Source organism: Quercus lobata, chromosome 12 (assembly GCF_001633185.2).
Source record: "Quercus lobata isolate SW786 chromosome 12, ValleyOak3.0 Primary Assembly, whole genome shotgun sequence".
NCBI lineage: Eukaryota > Viridiplantae > Streptophyta > Magnoliopsida > Fagales > Fagaceae > Quercus > Quercus lobata.
The window spans coordinates 30,114,250-30,132,365 of NC_044915.1; the positions used below are offsets into that span (position 1 = coordinate 30,114,250).

Below are 18,116 nucleotides of genomic sequence, written 5' to 3' on the forward strand. Positions count from 1 at the left end.
AACAAAAAAGACACAACTTTGTTCATGTTATTCATGGTTTCTAAAATAATTAGTACTTCGTTAATTGATTATTGCAGTGCTCCATTATACTAGAAAAACTGGGTAATCTTTTTTAGCTATTAAAGTTGGTATAAATCTAGATCCAATTGGTGCCTATCCTCCTCTGGGATGAACAAGAAAACTTTCTCATTCTCCCCAAAAAAATATACAAGCAATGAGAAAGTCTAAAATTTTAACAGTGTAATGTAGCCGAATTATCTCTACACCATACCAATCAAAAGATCACCTAACCCATTAAACCACGAAGGTCATTAACCCTTTTTTAATATATAATTAAGCTAATAAATCATAGCATCAAAGGATATGTTAAGCTTACCAATTAAGATTATCATATTTCTTGTTATGATTTCTTCAAAATATATATATATATATATAAATATTTGGCAATAATAGAGAAAGAGGATTTGAACCTAAGTTCTTGTTATATATTGTGTGAATTGGACACTACGCTAAGGTACAAGAGTCTTGATAATTGCTTGAGTTTATCACAAGTCACATGAATCACAATTTTTCACGTGGCAAGCACTTAGCAAGGATTGGAGAGTTGCACATCCAAAATCCCTGAAGCCTATAAAGAAACTTCTCTTTAACATAAATATAATTAGGTATTACATCTAAATGAGCTATTCCTCTGTCATGTACAAAATTAATTGCGATGCTTATTCTTAATGTACAAAATTAATATCACATACAAGTGGCAACAAATAATTAAGGTGTGAGAGACAACGATCTCCATAGCTTTGCTATGCTCCCATTGTATCCCAACATCGTCAAATCATGTTCTAAAGTTCATAAGTCATGCCAACTTTTAGCATTCGCTTGTGAGGAATATCAAACACTTTCTCACTTTGCCTCAAATTTCTCTTCAAGATATTGTAAGCATAATCTATTATAATTCTCCTCGCTACACTAGCTCCTTTGCTTGCAACCACTTCATTCTCACCAATCAAGTGTACAACTCCAGCACGCCATGCCTGGTTCACTGCCTCAATCTCTTTGTCAATTGCCTCTTGTCGCTTCTCTTCATCAACTTGCTTTACATCCTTATGTTCATTATTCTCTCCATCAACCTCCCCTTCATCTAAATACTCTCCACTATCATCATCCTTGTTGAGATCATTCTGGGACAACCAAAATTCACCGTTAGCAATAAACCCTTTCAACTTTTCAATCAACAAGTTCTCAAAAGGCTCTTGCTCATTGCGCACATCTGTGTATCCATATCTCACAACACAACGAAACACATTGAGCTCATAAGGCTCCACTCGACGAAAGAGGAAGCGTTCATCAGCTGGAACCTTACCTATAGGTAGTGACTTGATGGACACGAAAACAAGGACCGAATGCAACGCAGGCACATTTGAAACATAGTGCTTGAAAATGGGTGGGATACCCTGAACAAGCTCTGAGTAGAATATGGCTAGCCCAGGCATTTGACTCAAGTTTGTGCTAGTAACAACTTCCTTGAGCTTATCAGGAGAGATTTTATGATCAAGCTCATAATAGTACTTGCTTCTATGCACATCATTCCAAACATACATAATAATCATTAATATTGCAGCAAAGGCTAGGGGAAGATATCCTCCTTGGTCAAATTTGTAGAGGACCGAGCTTAAATAGATAAGCTCAATGGTGCCAATAACAAGAACGTAGGAGATAATGAGAAGTATGTGGGTTTTCCATATCATTATCATGATTAGTACTAGGAAGGACGATGTGAGAGTCATAACAAACACCACCGCTATCCCTGCATGCAGTAAAGAACATAGGTTAAAAATTTTAATTGACAAAGAGGCTATTAAATGATAATTTTGTAGAAGTTATTGGCAATTTTACCATATGCATTGCCAATCCTTGCGGTGCTTCTAAAACCTAATGTGACCCCAACACAAGCCAACATTAGAAGGTAATTAATTTCTGGTATGTAAACTTGTCCTTCATACTTAGCTGATGTATGCACAATTTTCACACGAGGGAAGCACCCTAGTGATAATGATTGCTGGATTATAGAGAAAGATCCTGAAATCATAGCTTGGCTTGCTATGATGGCTGCCAATACAGCTATAACAAACACTGGCCAATACAAAGAACCTGCATCATAAGTAGCCACCACGGTCAGTCAAAATATAACACATTATAAACAAAGGTATATGTGATGAACCTCATCAAGCAAAATATAAACAACAGTTTGGTACAACAATTTCAAATCGCACATTTTGAAGGTACAATTTTTAAAAAATTCCCCTCTTTTTTCTAAGATGCAAGTTTTTTAAACAATCCAATTTTCAAAAAGATAAAAAAAATAAATAAATAAATTAAGCAGACTGAATTGATTGTTTTACGTGGTATAGACTGGAAGAAGGGGTCCCCAATAAGGTTATTGTGCTTGCGAAGGAAGGCTGCTTGTCCAGCGTATGCTAATATGAGAGCCGGATAGATCACTGAGCACATACTTATTTGTATGGACTTAACTGTGAAATGCCCAACATCAGCAAATAGAGCTTCCGTTCCTGCATTTGTTTTCATTTAAACACACACTCTATTAATGGATTCTCCAAGTTATCCAAATATACAGATTCATTATGCAACCAAATTCTAACCTGTTATAGAAAGAACAGTGCCACCAAGGGAAATCCATGCTTCTTTTTTGTTCCTCTTAAAATAGTCGAAAATGTACTGTGGGTTTAGAGCTTTGATAACAGATGTATCAAATTTGAAGAAATTGAAAATGCCAATTCCACCAATGAATGCAAACCAAATACAAATTATTGGAGCAAAAGTGTAGCCCACTTTGTCAGTTCCAAATCTTTGAGCACTGAATAGGAGGACCAAGATGGCAACTGATATCCAAATAATCATATCTGCACACAAAGAAGCTGTAGTGTAAATATTGCAATACACAAATGATAATATGATTAACTAGGATTAAGCATTAGTTGGGTTGATTTTATTTATGAATCATAATATAATCGTCCCTAAAAAGTTGGTACATGTAGTTTTCTATTTTAGCTACTCGAGCTTCATAGTTTTTGATTACTGTGCCCTTAGTTTTGGCAAAGTCAAAACTTTTTTTTTTGCACGCGCAAAGTCAAAACTTAGTGCTTGATGTTCAAAAGTACTAAATTGGCCGTTCTTGTACGTATGTTTAAAAGTGTTTTCTATATCTTTTCAAAAAAAAAAAAAAAAAAGTGTTTTCTATATAAAAATTGGCAAAAAAAAAATACCTTTTGGTCCTATATTTTGGTAACGTTTTTAATTTGGTCCTCAAGTTTTTTTAATTCACTACAAGAAAAATATTTATTACAACTACATAAAATCATTATAATAACATTAAAGTCATTACAATAGTTAATGTGAGTTGTTGCAATAAATTTTGAGGTAATAAATTTGTGCAACAAAAACTTTTATTGCAATAATCACTAAATATTTTAATGATAACTTTGATGCAATGATATATGTTGTTGCAATAAACAATTTCTTGTAACGATATATTCGTTGTAATAAATAATTGTTTCATATCTGTCATTGTAATATATGGTAAAATAATTAACATCAAATTATTGCAATGATATATTCGTTTCATGTTTGTTATTGCAATAGATTGTAAAATAATTAATATCAAATGATTACAATGATTTCTTTATTGCAATAAAATATTGTTTTGAAATTTTTGTTGTAATATATTGCAAAAATAGTTGTTATCAAGTTATTGTAACGATATCTTTATTTTAAATTTTTATTTTAAGTTATTACAACAAATTTTCCTAATATAATACCAATAATTATAAGTTATTGCAATTAATTATTATAAATGCAATAATTTACCACTTTAAAGTTATTATTGCAACGATTTTTAACTTATAGATGCAATATTGTTTTGTTTCTTATTACATTATACTAATGTTGTTGTATTAACATTTGATGTAATAGACTTATTTTGGTGTAGTGATTTTATTAATTCTTATATTTATAAACTTTCTGATATTATAGTCTCTGTCATCATCTCATGATAGAAATAGAAATTTTAAGCTAACAGTGTAATTCAATAATCATATAAGCATTTTTCATAAGTGAAATGACAACATGGATCAAAATGACAGCATGTTTAAAAATATGAGTCAAAATGGAAGGGGAATATCATTTAGTTAATGACTTAATGGTTTAATTAAAAGAGTTCCACGTTCAACAGCCCATCACACAATTACAATCTGGACTTAATTATGGAAAAATAGAATTAACCTAATTATATTTCTATTTGTTGTGCATATATCGACCCTGTAACTGTCAAGGTGACATAGGGTGGAAACACAGCATAATATATTACGCTTTTCCATGTGCAGAAGAGTCATCTTCTTGAATTTGGCCACAAAATAACATTTCATTTTCGATAGTCTAACTTTCCTATGGAAAAAAGAAAGATTCCAATTCAAAACGTGCCTCATTTGCCTGGCCTTAAGAGTCATTGGATTCAAAATTCCTGTTTGTATGTCATTAAATTCAGTCATTAGTCATTTTTGTCTACTACTTAGCAGTCAAAGTTGGAAACGAAAATTTGTCGTTTTTTTCTTTTTTTTTGAGAGTCAAAAATAGTCGTATTGTAAATATACCATGCATCATGCAACAAAAAAGAAAAAATTGAATTGGCAATCCATAAAAGGAAAGAGCTTTGCATTATGTGGGGTAGTAGTTAATACCATCTGACATTGCAGATGTAGCTTCCTTGATCCCTCCCACTGCTGATAAAACTGCCATCAAAAGTGACAAGAAAAAAAGTCAAAAGTCGAAGAAGAAAATGAGCGAGAGAGTAAGAGACGAAACTCTAGTAAATTCCAATAAATATATCTTTAAGAAATTGGAAATGACATGCGGCCAAGAGATGCCTTGCCTACATTCGAGGAAAATTATCAAGGCGGCCTCTTCTATGAATTGCACAATTTGATATATAAATCATTAATATTGTTACATTCAAACTCCATATACCATTCTACCATTTTGTTTTGACAATGACATTTTTTAACTATTTCTAAAACCTTAGTTTAAATGTATTCAGTGTATTTGCTTCCAATTATTCAAACAATATCAATGGCTAGTAAAATAAAACCTCTCTATTTTTTGTAATTCTTTTTTCTTGTAGAATTGATACTTTCTCTCCTACAATATGTGAGGAAGATAAAGGTAGTAACTTTTTTTCTCTTTGCTATGTCATAAAGGTAGTAACTACTAAGGATTATATGTACCAATATTTCAACATGTGGGGTAGTAACTAGTATAGTCCCCACCAATAAATATGAGACATCGGTTGTGATTGTCCTATTCCTATACATGTTTTATTTTATATTGCTATAGTTTTAGAGAAACATAAAATAAGAAAATAAACAAACCTGAGATGCAAGGAGTGAGCACACCATCCCCAATCACCATGGAGGTACCAAGCATGGTGGCGAACAAAAGGAAGAACTTGGCAAACTGGCTATTTTCCAGCTTAGACTTAAGCCAAGATGCCCTCTTTAGACGATTGCTTGGCAAATCAAGCTGGAAATTTGAGACCTCCTGATCCTCAGCCTGCTGACTTGGGATCAAACCGACCTTCGCATACCGGCATATGAGAGAGTACAAAGCAAATGTCCCTCCTGAAATAATTTAATTACTCATTAATAATTAGGGATACCAATTCATGTTCTTTAATTTTGTTTCTTAGGAAAAAATTCAATAAATTAATAAATAAGATTATTATGTAATCTCTCTCTATTAAGGGAACTAAACTATTAAATCGAAAAAGTTGTTCCGAGTCTTTGTTTTTTTTTTTTTTTTTTTTTTTTTTTGGCAAAGACATGTTGTTTCTTGAAGAAAAAAAAATTAGAATAATCAGAAGCCTATTTAAAAAATGTTCATGATGTCATCTAAACTTGGACTAAAATGACTATAAAATTATACCTGCAATGTAGCATGACTCACAACAGGTAATTCTTATATGGGTGTGTGCATGTATTGTCTTATAAATTTGATTAGTCAATGAAAGCTATAGACTTTTGAAAAACCATATGATATGAGCAATATAAAAGGACCATTATTGTGGAAGTCGATCTATTACATTACAATATAATATTACAAACATGAATATTAAAATGTCTTCATCCCCCAAAACTGGGGATCAGATATGGCCCATCAGCCTCAATTTTCTTCACAAGCAGTGGAAATATTTGAATATGGACTCCCACTGAGCTCATATATATGAAGTTTAACCATAAAACAAAAGGGATTTATTATTATTTTCTTCTTCTAAAAGAGTCCAGGTGCTTCCATTTTGCCTTATATAGTCTGAACTTTTGACTTAATTGGTAGAAGACGCTAAAATCTGTTGTTCAGAAACGATCTTTATATAGAAGGACCTGGCTAGTCAAGCTTTTCCCTAGTTAATGCTTGGCCCTCCATTCTTACTTTACTGCCCAGCTACAACCTAGTCTTTCTCACTTTCTTTTTTCTTGGGCCAATGTTCGTTCACAAAGTGGCAGACTGACAATGTGACACATGAAAGTTTTAGACTTATCACTTTGAAATTGGAAGAAACTAGAGTTCGGAGTGAACTTTTTCTCTAGTGAAAGTCTTAAAATGTTTTGAAAGAGATAGGAATACTTTCAAAAAAATAATAATAATAAATAGTGTGAGAGAGAAGGTGATGTTTTGAACTACAGACAAAAAACATCACAAATAATATTATTACCATTATGTACCAAAAGAAAATACCAAAAAAAGATATTATTAAAATAATAAATCATTGTTATAATATTTGGGAATTGGTGCCGAGTAAAATTTGTTAATTGGTGTTTGAATGAATTTATTTTTAGTTTATTTTGTTTATTGTATTAAAATAAAATTATTTAATGTCTTGAAAAATATGTTGTTTTAAAAAACTATAAATTCAATATATTCTTCTTTGAAGGATAAAAAATTGACAAAACCTAAACATTCTCCCCAAACGGAATTGAAAAAAAATTAGCGTGGAAGGGTTTTTTTTTTTTTTTTATTTAGAGAGAGAGTGAACATTTTTTTCACAGTTAATCCACTAGTAATTAAACAAAGAACAAAATTGAGGTGGGAGGAATATTTGGTATATGAATCAGAAGAAGCTAGCTGAATATGGAAAAGATTATATAACTATAAAAGAATTTTACACTTAAAAAATTTACCCGTTCTCTCTTTTAGTTTTCAAGTAATAATAATTTTAAAATTAATGTGTAAATCTGCGCAAGGAAACTAACATTTGATAAAAAAAAAAGTTTAAAGGATTTAGCATTGAACACGTAAAATTAATGTTTTTTTTTTTTTTTTTGAGAATATTAAGTATTTTAACACACACGAAGAGAGGAAAAAATGTCTTAAAGAAACTAATAATGGTGTATAGACTATACTATAAAATAAATAAATAAATGTTAGCAGTTAAAAAATAAAATAAAATTGGTATGAGCCGAACAAAGCTGGCATCCCGCATATCAACAATTCTAGTAAGACAAAGAAATATATTCACTTGGTGTACTACTTGTGCAACTTGTATTTCAATATTAACATAAGAGAAACTAAATAATTAATAATGGTCAAAAATCTTACCATCACCATTGTCATTGGCCCTTAAGACAATGAAAACATATTTAACCAAAGGGATCAAGGTGAGGGTGTAAAAGATGATAGAAAGAACACCCAAAATGTCGTCATTATGCTTGATGCCATTTGGGAAGGTGCTTGCAAACACATATAGTGGTGATGTGCCTATGTCCCCGTACACAATTCCAATGCTCTGAAATGCTAGGTGCAATATCACAGTCCATGCCACAGTCTAAAAATATATACCACAAATTATAAATTTGAACGTTGAAATTGGAATTTTGTCAATTAATAAATAAATAAAGATGAATAAGAAAATTTATTTAATGGGCTTTATTTAATTTTTTGTCAATTTTATTTGGTATTCTTTACTTGAACATTAACGAAATGTACTTCATTTTTTTATAGAACGGTATTATAAGTTTGTAACAAAAAAGTATGGTCCATTACACCTACGTCCTATGTGAAAGATTTGATTGAAACTGAAAGAGGTATGATTGATGACATCTTTCATATGATCGGTCCAGATTTTCGACTGACCTTGACATGTAAACTATATATATATATATATATATAGAGAGAGAGAGAGAGAGAGAGAGAGAGAGAGAGAATTCAACAATCTAAGTGCTTAACCAAAAAGTGGTTTTAGAGCCTTGGAATTCAACAATCATATGTTCCTTATGCATCAGTGAAGAATCTAAAGATGCTATGTTACTCATGTAGCCAGAATCTATATATAAAAAATAAAATAAATAAATAAATAAATAAATAAGTGAATTTGTAGAAAGAGACCTTGGAGCCATGGGCATGATGACCTTGTACGCTGCTGGATTCGATGTCTAAAGAGTCAAATCTTCGCAACTTTTGCCATGAAAGTTTTTTCCCATTGAGTAGTTGTCGAGGAACTTCCTCCTCCTCCGGCTGGCTTTCTTCGGTTTTATGATTATCTTCTACTGCATCACCTGACATTTCCATGATTGCCGTCCGGGATTGTACAAAGTGATCCAAAGAAATCACAATGACTATCTTTTTTTTCTATGATGATGAGACCTAGGGAGGGGTTTCCTAGATGCAAGGGTGTGGCATATTTATATCCAAACTAAAAGAGCTGTGTCCCCCTCCCCCAAAAAATTAAAAAAGATATATATATATATATATATATATATAAAATGTTTATTGCAAAAAAAATAAAAAATAAAAAACAATTACAATAACATTAGAGTTATTGCAATAGTTGATACAAGATGTTGCAATAAAATTTGAGGTAATAGGTTTATGCAATAAAAAATTTTGTTGCAATAAACTCCAAATATTTTAATAATAACTTTGATGCAATGATATATATATATATATATATTGTTGCAATAAACAATTTACTATTTCGTATATCTTGTAAGTATAGGCTTTTACTTCACAAAACTTGTTGTAATAGAACAAAATAAATCGGATTAAATTACTGCAATGATATCTTCATTGTAATAGATAATTAATTCATTTTGTCACTGCAATTGATTATGAAATAATTGATACAATTTTATTGCAACGATATATTCATTGCAGTTACGTGTTTGTCATTGCAATAGATTGTAAAAGAATTAATATCAAATTATTACAATGGTAACTTCAATGCAATAACTATTAATTCGAAATTTTCGTTGCAATAGATTGCAAAAACAATTGGTCTCAATTTATTGCAACAATGCTTTCATTTTAAGTTATTGCAACAATTTTTCCTAATATATTAAAGTTTTTGTTGCAGCTGAAAATTATAAGTTATTGCAACTTATTATTGTTGATGCAATAATTTTAACACTTTTAAGTTACTATTGCAACCATTTTAACTTGTAGATGCGATATTTTGTCTAAAACTACTATATAAATATTTTGTTATATTAATGCTCGATGTAATAGACATTTTTTGTTGTAGTATATATATATATATATATATAATTTTTTTTTTTTTTTTGTTCAGTGAAAAGATGAGGAATTGGAAAAAGAAAAAAAAATACTTAACCCCATGCAATGTGTTTCTCTAATAATAAGAAGAAGGAACAAAAAATTGAAAAATAAAAACTTTGGGAAATATGGGGCGGCGACAGCAATAGTAACATTTGTTTTTTAAAATGTATATGAACTCCAAAGAGACTTCCAGGGTTATTAGGGGTAAGATGCCGATATGGACGTAACTAAAATAGAATAAAATAAAATAAACTCATTTTTTATAATTCAATATATATAATGGAGAGGAGGAACTCAAATTCTAAATTTCTTCTTTGAAAGCACTAATGCTCTGTTTGTTTCTCTGTAAAACATTCTATAAAGATAGTTTTCCACAATTTTCAGTATTTGGTAACATAAAAAAATTAGTCAATGGAAAACTATCTTTAGTCAACGAAAAATTCTATAAAAAATAAGACTTATTTTCTATAAGTTATTTTCAAAAAGAAAAAAAGGTCGGAAAACAAACTCTCTCTTACTTGGCCCATAACTACTCCTATATTATCTTCTTTTGGCCATAGAAAACAATATTTTCTTTTGTGCCTTCAAAGTCCTTCTCATAGTAATCTCTATCACTTCTTCTCTTCCTTTTACTTTTTCTCTCTTCTTAGGCCCTCACTGTCACTCTCTTTGGTCATTGATTTCGCTCTTGACTATATCTCTTCTCTCTCTTTTCTCTTTTTGTCTTCATACTTATAAATTGCGTTTACAATCATAGCAGCAAGTTCCATCGATTTGGAACTTGGGTTAAACATCGTTAGGAGGAATTACGGGAAAGGTTTGTGGAGTTGATTTTACCAAGGCACAAAACTCCTAGCTTAAAAAAAATAAATAAAATAAAAAACATAACATTCCTTAACCTGATTCTTGGAACAATATTTATTTACATTTGAAAATTATTAAGACTTATAGAGAAAGCTTTTAAAACTATTTGTTAGGTTCTAAATACTTAGGAACTAATGTATTTAGAACTCTAATGTGTATTGTTGGCAAACCATGATCAAAACAGGTTGTTTAGTCTTGTTTAGACTTGCTCAAAGTTGTGTCTTTTATGTAAAGTTGGATTCAAGCTGATGCAGAATTGATAGTGCATTTCGGCCTGGCTTGATCGATCGAAGCTTAGGCTCAATCAATCGAAAATCATGCAAAATGCGTTTTTCTACAAAATTTCAACTCAGCCCTAGTTCATTAAAAACGTTTAGGGTTTTATGTTTTTGCCCTAGGTATATAAATCAAACCCTAGCCACGTTTTAGATGTCGCTCATATTGCGGTTTGTGTAAATCTCTTGTGAGATCTATGAGGAGCTTTCCTTTACACATGCTTAGGATTATCAAGAAGGAGATTTCATTGAGAGCTTGATGATCATTCAGTTGCTGCACTAAGAAACTTAAAGAAACACAAGCGAGTGTGCTTGTACTTGTTGGAGAATCCAAGAAAGAATGAATCCGTGGTCTCGGAGCTTACATGTGGTCGTGTCAGTAAATTTCTACTGGTGGGTAGCAATAGGATGTTAGTGGTCTAAATCCTATTATAAAATTTCGATTCTTTCATAGTGGATTCAGGTTTACCTTAAGGATAGCTAGGTTAAATCCTCCCCAGGTTTTTACCAGTGTGGTTTCCTGGGTCATCATATCATTGTGTTATTTATATTTCTGCAGCTATGCATGATATGATTGTTTGATTGTGATAACCTAGATCTGGAATTTGGACTAAGTAATAACTTGGCTAATTAACTAGGTTAATCCAATTGTGTTTTAAGGGGTCTAAAAACATACACTATTAAAACTTTCAGGTGATGATGTTTTACACTACCAATAATAGGGGCTTTCTTCTAGCTTTATGCTTTATCTATGAATGCCGCTCCAATACTAGTTATCATAACTTGCAAAAACGAATCATATGAATATATTTATATAAGAAAGAGTCACTATAGATTGTAGGGAGTTGGCAAACTATATGAGAATTAATTACTTGTATAATTGCATAGGTTATAGTTCCAATACTAGAAGAAAATTCGCTTGAACAACATTATGAAGTGTGATTGACAATGTATGATATTTTGCACATTATCTTTTCGATTTATTAGTAACTTCATTTTGAATTGAAGTAATGCTTCATCTAGTACTTTCGTATAAGTATGCCCTGTTAGGACATATGTGATTCAATGTTGGGAACATATGTCACTATTTTATGTAATTGGTTAATCATTTGACAAAACGCACTTTATTTGTAATTGGATAAATCTAGGACGTGTTTAATGCATCAAGAAACAAGATTTCAAGTTCAAGTGTTAAAGCCATGCATCAAGAAACAATACTCGTTTTTTTTTTTCGGTATGCCACAGAGAGAATGAACATAAATCCAACCTAATATCATGAATATCCTTCGACCATTATCTCCTTATCTTCCTATTTATAAGTCACAACTCACTTCAACGTTTCCTATTTCCCATAGAATCTTCGAGGCTTTCCTAGCCACTATAGTTTTGTTTTTTTATCTTCTTTGTCTGTAAATAGCTTGATTTGCTTCACTATAAGAATTTCTACCAATTCTTATTTTTTTCATCAAAGCTCATCCTAATCTCCATCGAGATTACTGCCTTAGCCCTGTCCTATCATCTCTTTAATGGGGTTCGTCATTTATTGACAAATTTTTTGGGATTTATCTTTCTTAGAATTGGAAGAAAAAGATTGAAATGATTATTTCCAAATTTCACCTATACCTTTGAGATTAAAAAAAAAAAAAAGGATTTTATTATGAAATGTTTATTATTATTAGCATTGATAGCTCTCTTCTTTAAAGCTTATGCCGTAGAAGCTAACATTGGGCCATCAGTGTTTTATCCGCATCTTCCCGACCAAGACTCAGAAGGGGTTCGCTTTGTTTGGGATGAACTCACAAAGACGCCACTCTACTAGGACTTCCCTCATAGAGTGGCGTCTTTTATAAGACTTGAGTTTCTTAGTGGAACTAAAAAAAGAGAGTTTAAGCTCTTTTGGCTTACTTTTAGCCACTCATGGTGGTTGGCTATCTGCATGTGTCCCAAAGTGACGTCCATTTTTTGGTAATGGATATATTCGAGAGAAAAGTTTGGAATATGACCTCTCCTTATACACTCTAAAAAGGGGTCATGGACTCCTTTTTAGTTTAGGATCCCCTTTCTACATTCAATTATTTATTAAGCCTGGTGTGGAATCACCTTACACATTCATTGTTGGTCTGGTTATTGGTCTAGCGATCCCTCCTAGTCACCACCTAGAGTGTAGCCTGCCTATTGAAGATTGTAACGTAAGTAACTCTGTGCTTCATACAGAGGAAATGAAAGCAGAATTCATTCGGATCCTCTCACATGTTCAATCTTTTCTTAGTGGTTTCCCCAGAGATCTTCATCATTCATGCAACCTCCATTTTGCTCATTCATGAAGTTTTATTTAGTACCTCTAAGAAATCTAATTGTCCACCGTTAGTCAGTAATGTGGGTTGGCTTGGATTACTTAGTGTTACGCGCCTAGGAGGGCAGCGCGCTTTGGTATGCAGAGGAGCTATTATCGCCCAGCTCCCTAACCTAATGCAGCACCAAGTTCGGACCGCAAGGAACTGTAGCACAAGGGGATGTTTAATCCTTTTGCCACCGCAAGGCTGGCTAATCATACGCAGCAGGCTCGAAGACCCTTGATTCTAGAAGGCACATGAGTCCGAATGCTATGTTGAATGTGCAACCAACACTACACTACGTAGGTACCTGTGCAGGTGAGGTGTCAATCAGTTCTAGAAATGGTGGGAGCCACGCGAAGAGTTAACGATCGGAGGTACTACAACCTAGGGATCACTAGGCAGCTCTTTCCCTTTATAGGGATCGAGGGGGCATAGCACAATTCGTCTTGAAGGAGGGTTGGTTTGCCTGGGTGACTGATCCTACCATAATGTACTCTTACCTATAGCACCGACAACCTAAAGTCGAGCATACATACAATGATCTTCATGCGTGAATAGCCGGGAGGAATGAAAGGGCAGTAAATGATAATGAAAGGGTAGTCGTGTCTGGGCAGGCAGAATAGATGAGCGAAAGGTGCCATGCCATGGAGTAAGGAATAGCCCGAGTCTCATTTAAGACAACTAAATGCACCTCTCGAGGTGCAGCCGAGGAACTAGAGGATGCAAATATTGATTATGAGTACCTCTCAATGATGCAAATCACATTATAAAGATCAAAAAGTTTTTATTGTTTTCCTTTTCCTATTTGAATTAGGATTTATTTACTCTAGTACTTTGAATTAAAATCCTTTTCCTAGTTGAATTTGGATTTTAATTGTTTTTCTTTTCCTAGTTAAATTGTTTTTCCTTTCTCAAGTAGAAGTAGGTTTATTATTTCTTTTCCTAAAAGGAGTAAGAGAAATTATATTCCTATAAATACTCTTTATAGAGAGGTTATTTATGTTATGTGTGTTTTTGAATAAAAGTTTGCTAGAGAGGTTTTTTCTATTATTTTGCCTATTAGCCTAGTGTTCTTGTAGAACTTAGGTATAGTGGAAGAGTTGTAGTATTTTTGTGTTATAGATTCTGCTTCTACACGCCTACGCTGCATCAAGGACCTTCTCGAGCATAGGATAGGTAATTGAGAGATAGAGCTAGCCTATTCGTTATGGGGAATCCATGCTCCGGGCCTAATATAGCTAACCTCTGACACCTGGCTTTCTCCGACGCATACTAGATTAGCTACGCTTAATAGGCTGGTTTGGCTTCCTCTCTAGCGGCCACTTTCCTTACCTTACCCACGCTACACTCCCACTCCAAGCTACGCCTGCTAAGCAAGATGCATTACAATTTCCTCTTCTATGGACGCACTGGAATATGATCCGGGACGGGAAGAGAAAGACTTTTTTCTTCAGTGGGCTTTCTCTCGTAAAGCCAAAGACACCCCAAGACATGGTAGAACTTTTGGGAAGGGGACATGATCAATAGAACTTGGCTAGATTCAGACTGGGGTAGTGGCGCCCATTCCTAACCAATTCCGAAAAGGTTTGCTCATGCTGGAGGGAGCATCCCCACTTAGTGATCGGTCCGCTAGTTCACACAAATCCGAAGAAGTTATCATGGACGAGCCACATGCGAGGAAACTTACACGTGTGGTTCTGGCCAAACTTTCTTGAGGTATCTAATAACCTTGCTTCCGCTCGCCGCTGGTGCCCCTCTCCTAATTATTGCCCATTTATTTTGGAATAATTTTTTTAGAAGGGACAATTCTACATAATTCTGTCAAATCCTTCTATTATTAAGTACGACTAGTACCATTTCGATTCTTTCGAACAAGAGTGGTTTGATGCTTTTGAATTCATTGGATTAATTCCATTTCCTACTTGCAGTATGCTCTTTATGATCTCGACTTATGACTCAATTGCCATATATTTAGCTATTGAGCCTCAAAGTTTATGTTTTTCTGTGATCGCAACATCAAAAACAAAGTCTGAATTTTCCACGGAAGCCGACTCGAAATATTTGATCTTAGGTGCTTTTCCCTCTGGAATATTACCGTTTGGGTATAACCGGACAACTACCGATATCTAAAAATACCCTTTCTAAGAATGTTGTTGTGAAATATATATCTATATATATCGTAAACTATCGAATCGAGTATTACTTGGATGTGAAACTTGCAGACCTCATTGGTTGTGATATTGATCTTACGGGGAACGAAATCAAAGAATATATAGACTTGTAGAGACCCTCCATGTAGTTGTTTATCTAGGGCGATCGATCTACATCTTTCTCCATAGCCCTGGGGCTGTGTCTTGATCTCCTACGTGTGAAATCTAAGGGACTAGTTCCTATGGGGATTCCCCTTGGTCTAATTCCACGCCTTATGTTGAAAGGGGGGTCAGCGTGGTGTAAAGTGAAGTTTGAGGGAAGTAGAGCAAAATTCCCTTCTAGGGTATTCCGAAGGTGTAACCTAGGCAACAAAAAAGGGGCCCGAAAGGAAGTGCTAGTTAAGCTACAAAACTCTTAGTATTTTTTATCTCATTTATTTTGTTTCATTTTATATTTACCAACTACGGTATGATATGTTTAAGTTTTCTATTTTAAAGACACTAAGAGTGGAACAAATAGTATTTATTGTTTGTTCCACTCTTAGTGTCTTTAAAATGGAAAAACTCATTCTTTTATTCTTGTGGATTTCATAACTCTGTTGTACAAAATTGGGATAAATATCCAAAAGGGTTTGGCTTACCTCTAGTATTTTTTTAACTGGAGGTGTCCTTTTGTTTTAAATACACAATAACAAGTGGTAGTGGGTTTTAATCTTCACCTTTTATTTAGTTAGTGGATGATGTGACAGTTTCTCATTAAAATAAAAGGAGATTTCTATTAAAAAAGTACTTGAGGTAAGCCAAACCCTATTCAGATATACAATTCATTCCAAAATTAAATTTGACACTTACCAATCATATTTTATCTTGCTTTTTTTTTCAATCCCTTTAATTATCTTTATTTGTAATATACTTAATGAACAAGATTTCATAACTCTGCTGTACAAAATTGGGATATATATCCGGATATGCAACTCATTCCAAAATTAAATTTGACACTTACCAATCATATCTTATCTTGCTTTTTTTTTTTCAATCCCTTTAATTATCTTTATTTGTAATATACTTAATGAATTTTGAACCTACGACCTCGCCTCTAACTATTTTTTTTTTTATAAGAAAATCACCTCTAACTATTTTAATAGAGGAAAGAAGTATCATACAATAAAAAAATTAAAAGCAGTGCATTTGTTATGGATAGTTAATTTAAGGGTAAATTACGTATTTGGTCTTTAACTTTTATACCATATTTCAATTTGGTCTCTAAGTTTTCAATTGTCTTAATTTGGTCCCTAACCTTTCAGTGTCGTGTCAATTTAGTCTCTATCATTATTTTCTGGATGAAAATTATTAACGTGACTAACAGCCAAAATAAAAAATTAATTTTCGTTGATGTGACAATAAACTAATTTTTTATTTTGGCCGTTTGCAATGTCATCAATTTCCATCTAAAAGATCACAAGCAGAAACTAAATTGACACGACACTGAAATGTTAGAGACCAAATTGACACAATTAAATGGTTAATGATTAAATTGAAATATAATGTAAAGGATATGGACTAAATACATAGTTTACCTTTAATTTAATCTTTAAATACGTTCTTATACCTATTCTTTATGTTTTTCAAATCCACTGAATAAGAGTATAGTTTAGTTATCAAAAAATAAATAATAATAATAATAATAATGAGAGTGGTTGATTTAGATCCAAGACTTTGGACAGAAGGGATGATTAAAGATGCCATTTCATTTATTATGGTATGGAAGTTGTAAATCACATTAACTTTAAAAGAATAAAGGGTGAGGGTAAATAGTTGTGATCTTAGCATTTTTCTTTATATATATATATATATATATATATATATATAGTAGTTTCATTGCCGTCTCTGTGTTAAGAGTTTTTTAACCTTCACATCATAATTAATATGTGATTCTTCCCTTTTTTTTTTTCTATATTTTGAATTATGGATTTTGTTTAGAGCTCAACCATGACAAGTAAAGTTGAAGAAGGATAAAATTACTTATCAAACAAAAAAAAAAAGTTCAAATGCAAAATTTTTATTTGTTACCATGATTAATCTTTTAAATTATTTTTTTCTTTCTTAGAATAAGTATTTTCTATCTTGAGAATCAGTAATTCTAATAACATTTTCATGAAAGTAACGTTAGAAACACACAAAAAAAAAATCCAAAATTATTTTCACACCTTTTTTGACATAGAAAGTGGTAATCAATATAATATATCATTAACACCACTTTTATTTATAATCATTTTCACATTTTTTTTTAGTGCAATAATCATTTTCACATTAATCTATCATTAACATTATTTTTTATTTATTTTACAGTAATTTATGCATATTCTTTTGTCTTTTCGCAATAATTAGGCACTGTTTTATTTGTGATTAATTCATGTTCTTGAGATCATTAGGCACTCTCTTTTATTTATTATTATATCAAAAACAAAGAAGAAAGCATTTGTTTTCAAAAGATCAAAATCCAAACATCTTCTTCTTCTTTTTTTTTAAGTCAGTGGCAAGTGGCAACACAGAAATTTTTCAAAAAATTAAACACAGTGTCTAACTAACAGAGACAGTGGCCACCTGTGACGTCGTTTTGGAGGCTATAGAAGCCACCGTCCCTCCCAAGTCAATGGTCATCCACTCATCCTCTCGTGCTCGCTTTTGTAACTTATGTTACATTGTTCAAGTCGTACCGATAGTGGCAACCCAGCCACCCTACACCTGTACATAGAAACTACACCATGCCGTCGTTTTCCCAACCCACTCCAGTGAAACGGGACATACTTAGAACAAAAATTCCATGACCACGTAAGATATCATAATTTTTGTCACAGCTGTCCACACGATAA

The 18,116-nt window shown here is 32.6% G+C and overlaps 1 protein-coding gene across 1 annotated transcript; it reads right to left on the minus strand.

Moving 5' to 3' along the window:
- Nucleotides 1-764: 764 nt before the first annotated feature.
- LOC115970525 (potassium transporter 5-like) lies at nt 765-8,634 on the minus strand. Its single transcript, XM_031090149.1, has 9 exons — nt 8,452-8,634; nt 8,116-8,118; nt 7,666-7,891; nt 5,442-5,690; nt 4,755-4,805; nt 2,661-2,921; nt 2,403-2,570; nt 1,897-2,151; nt 765-1,807 (listed from the first exon to the last, which is right to left on the minus strand). Exons 1-9 carry the CDS (start codon nt 8,632-8,634, stop codon nt 843-845), a joined length of 2,361 nt encoding a protein of 786 aa, XP_030946009.1. The 3' UTR covers nt 765-842.
- Nucleotides 8,635-18,116: the final 9,482 nt, after the last annotated feature.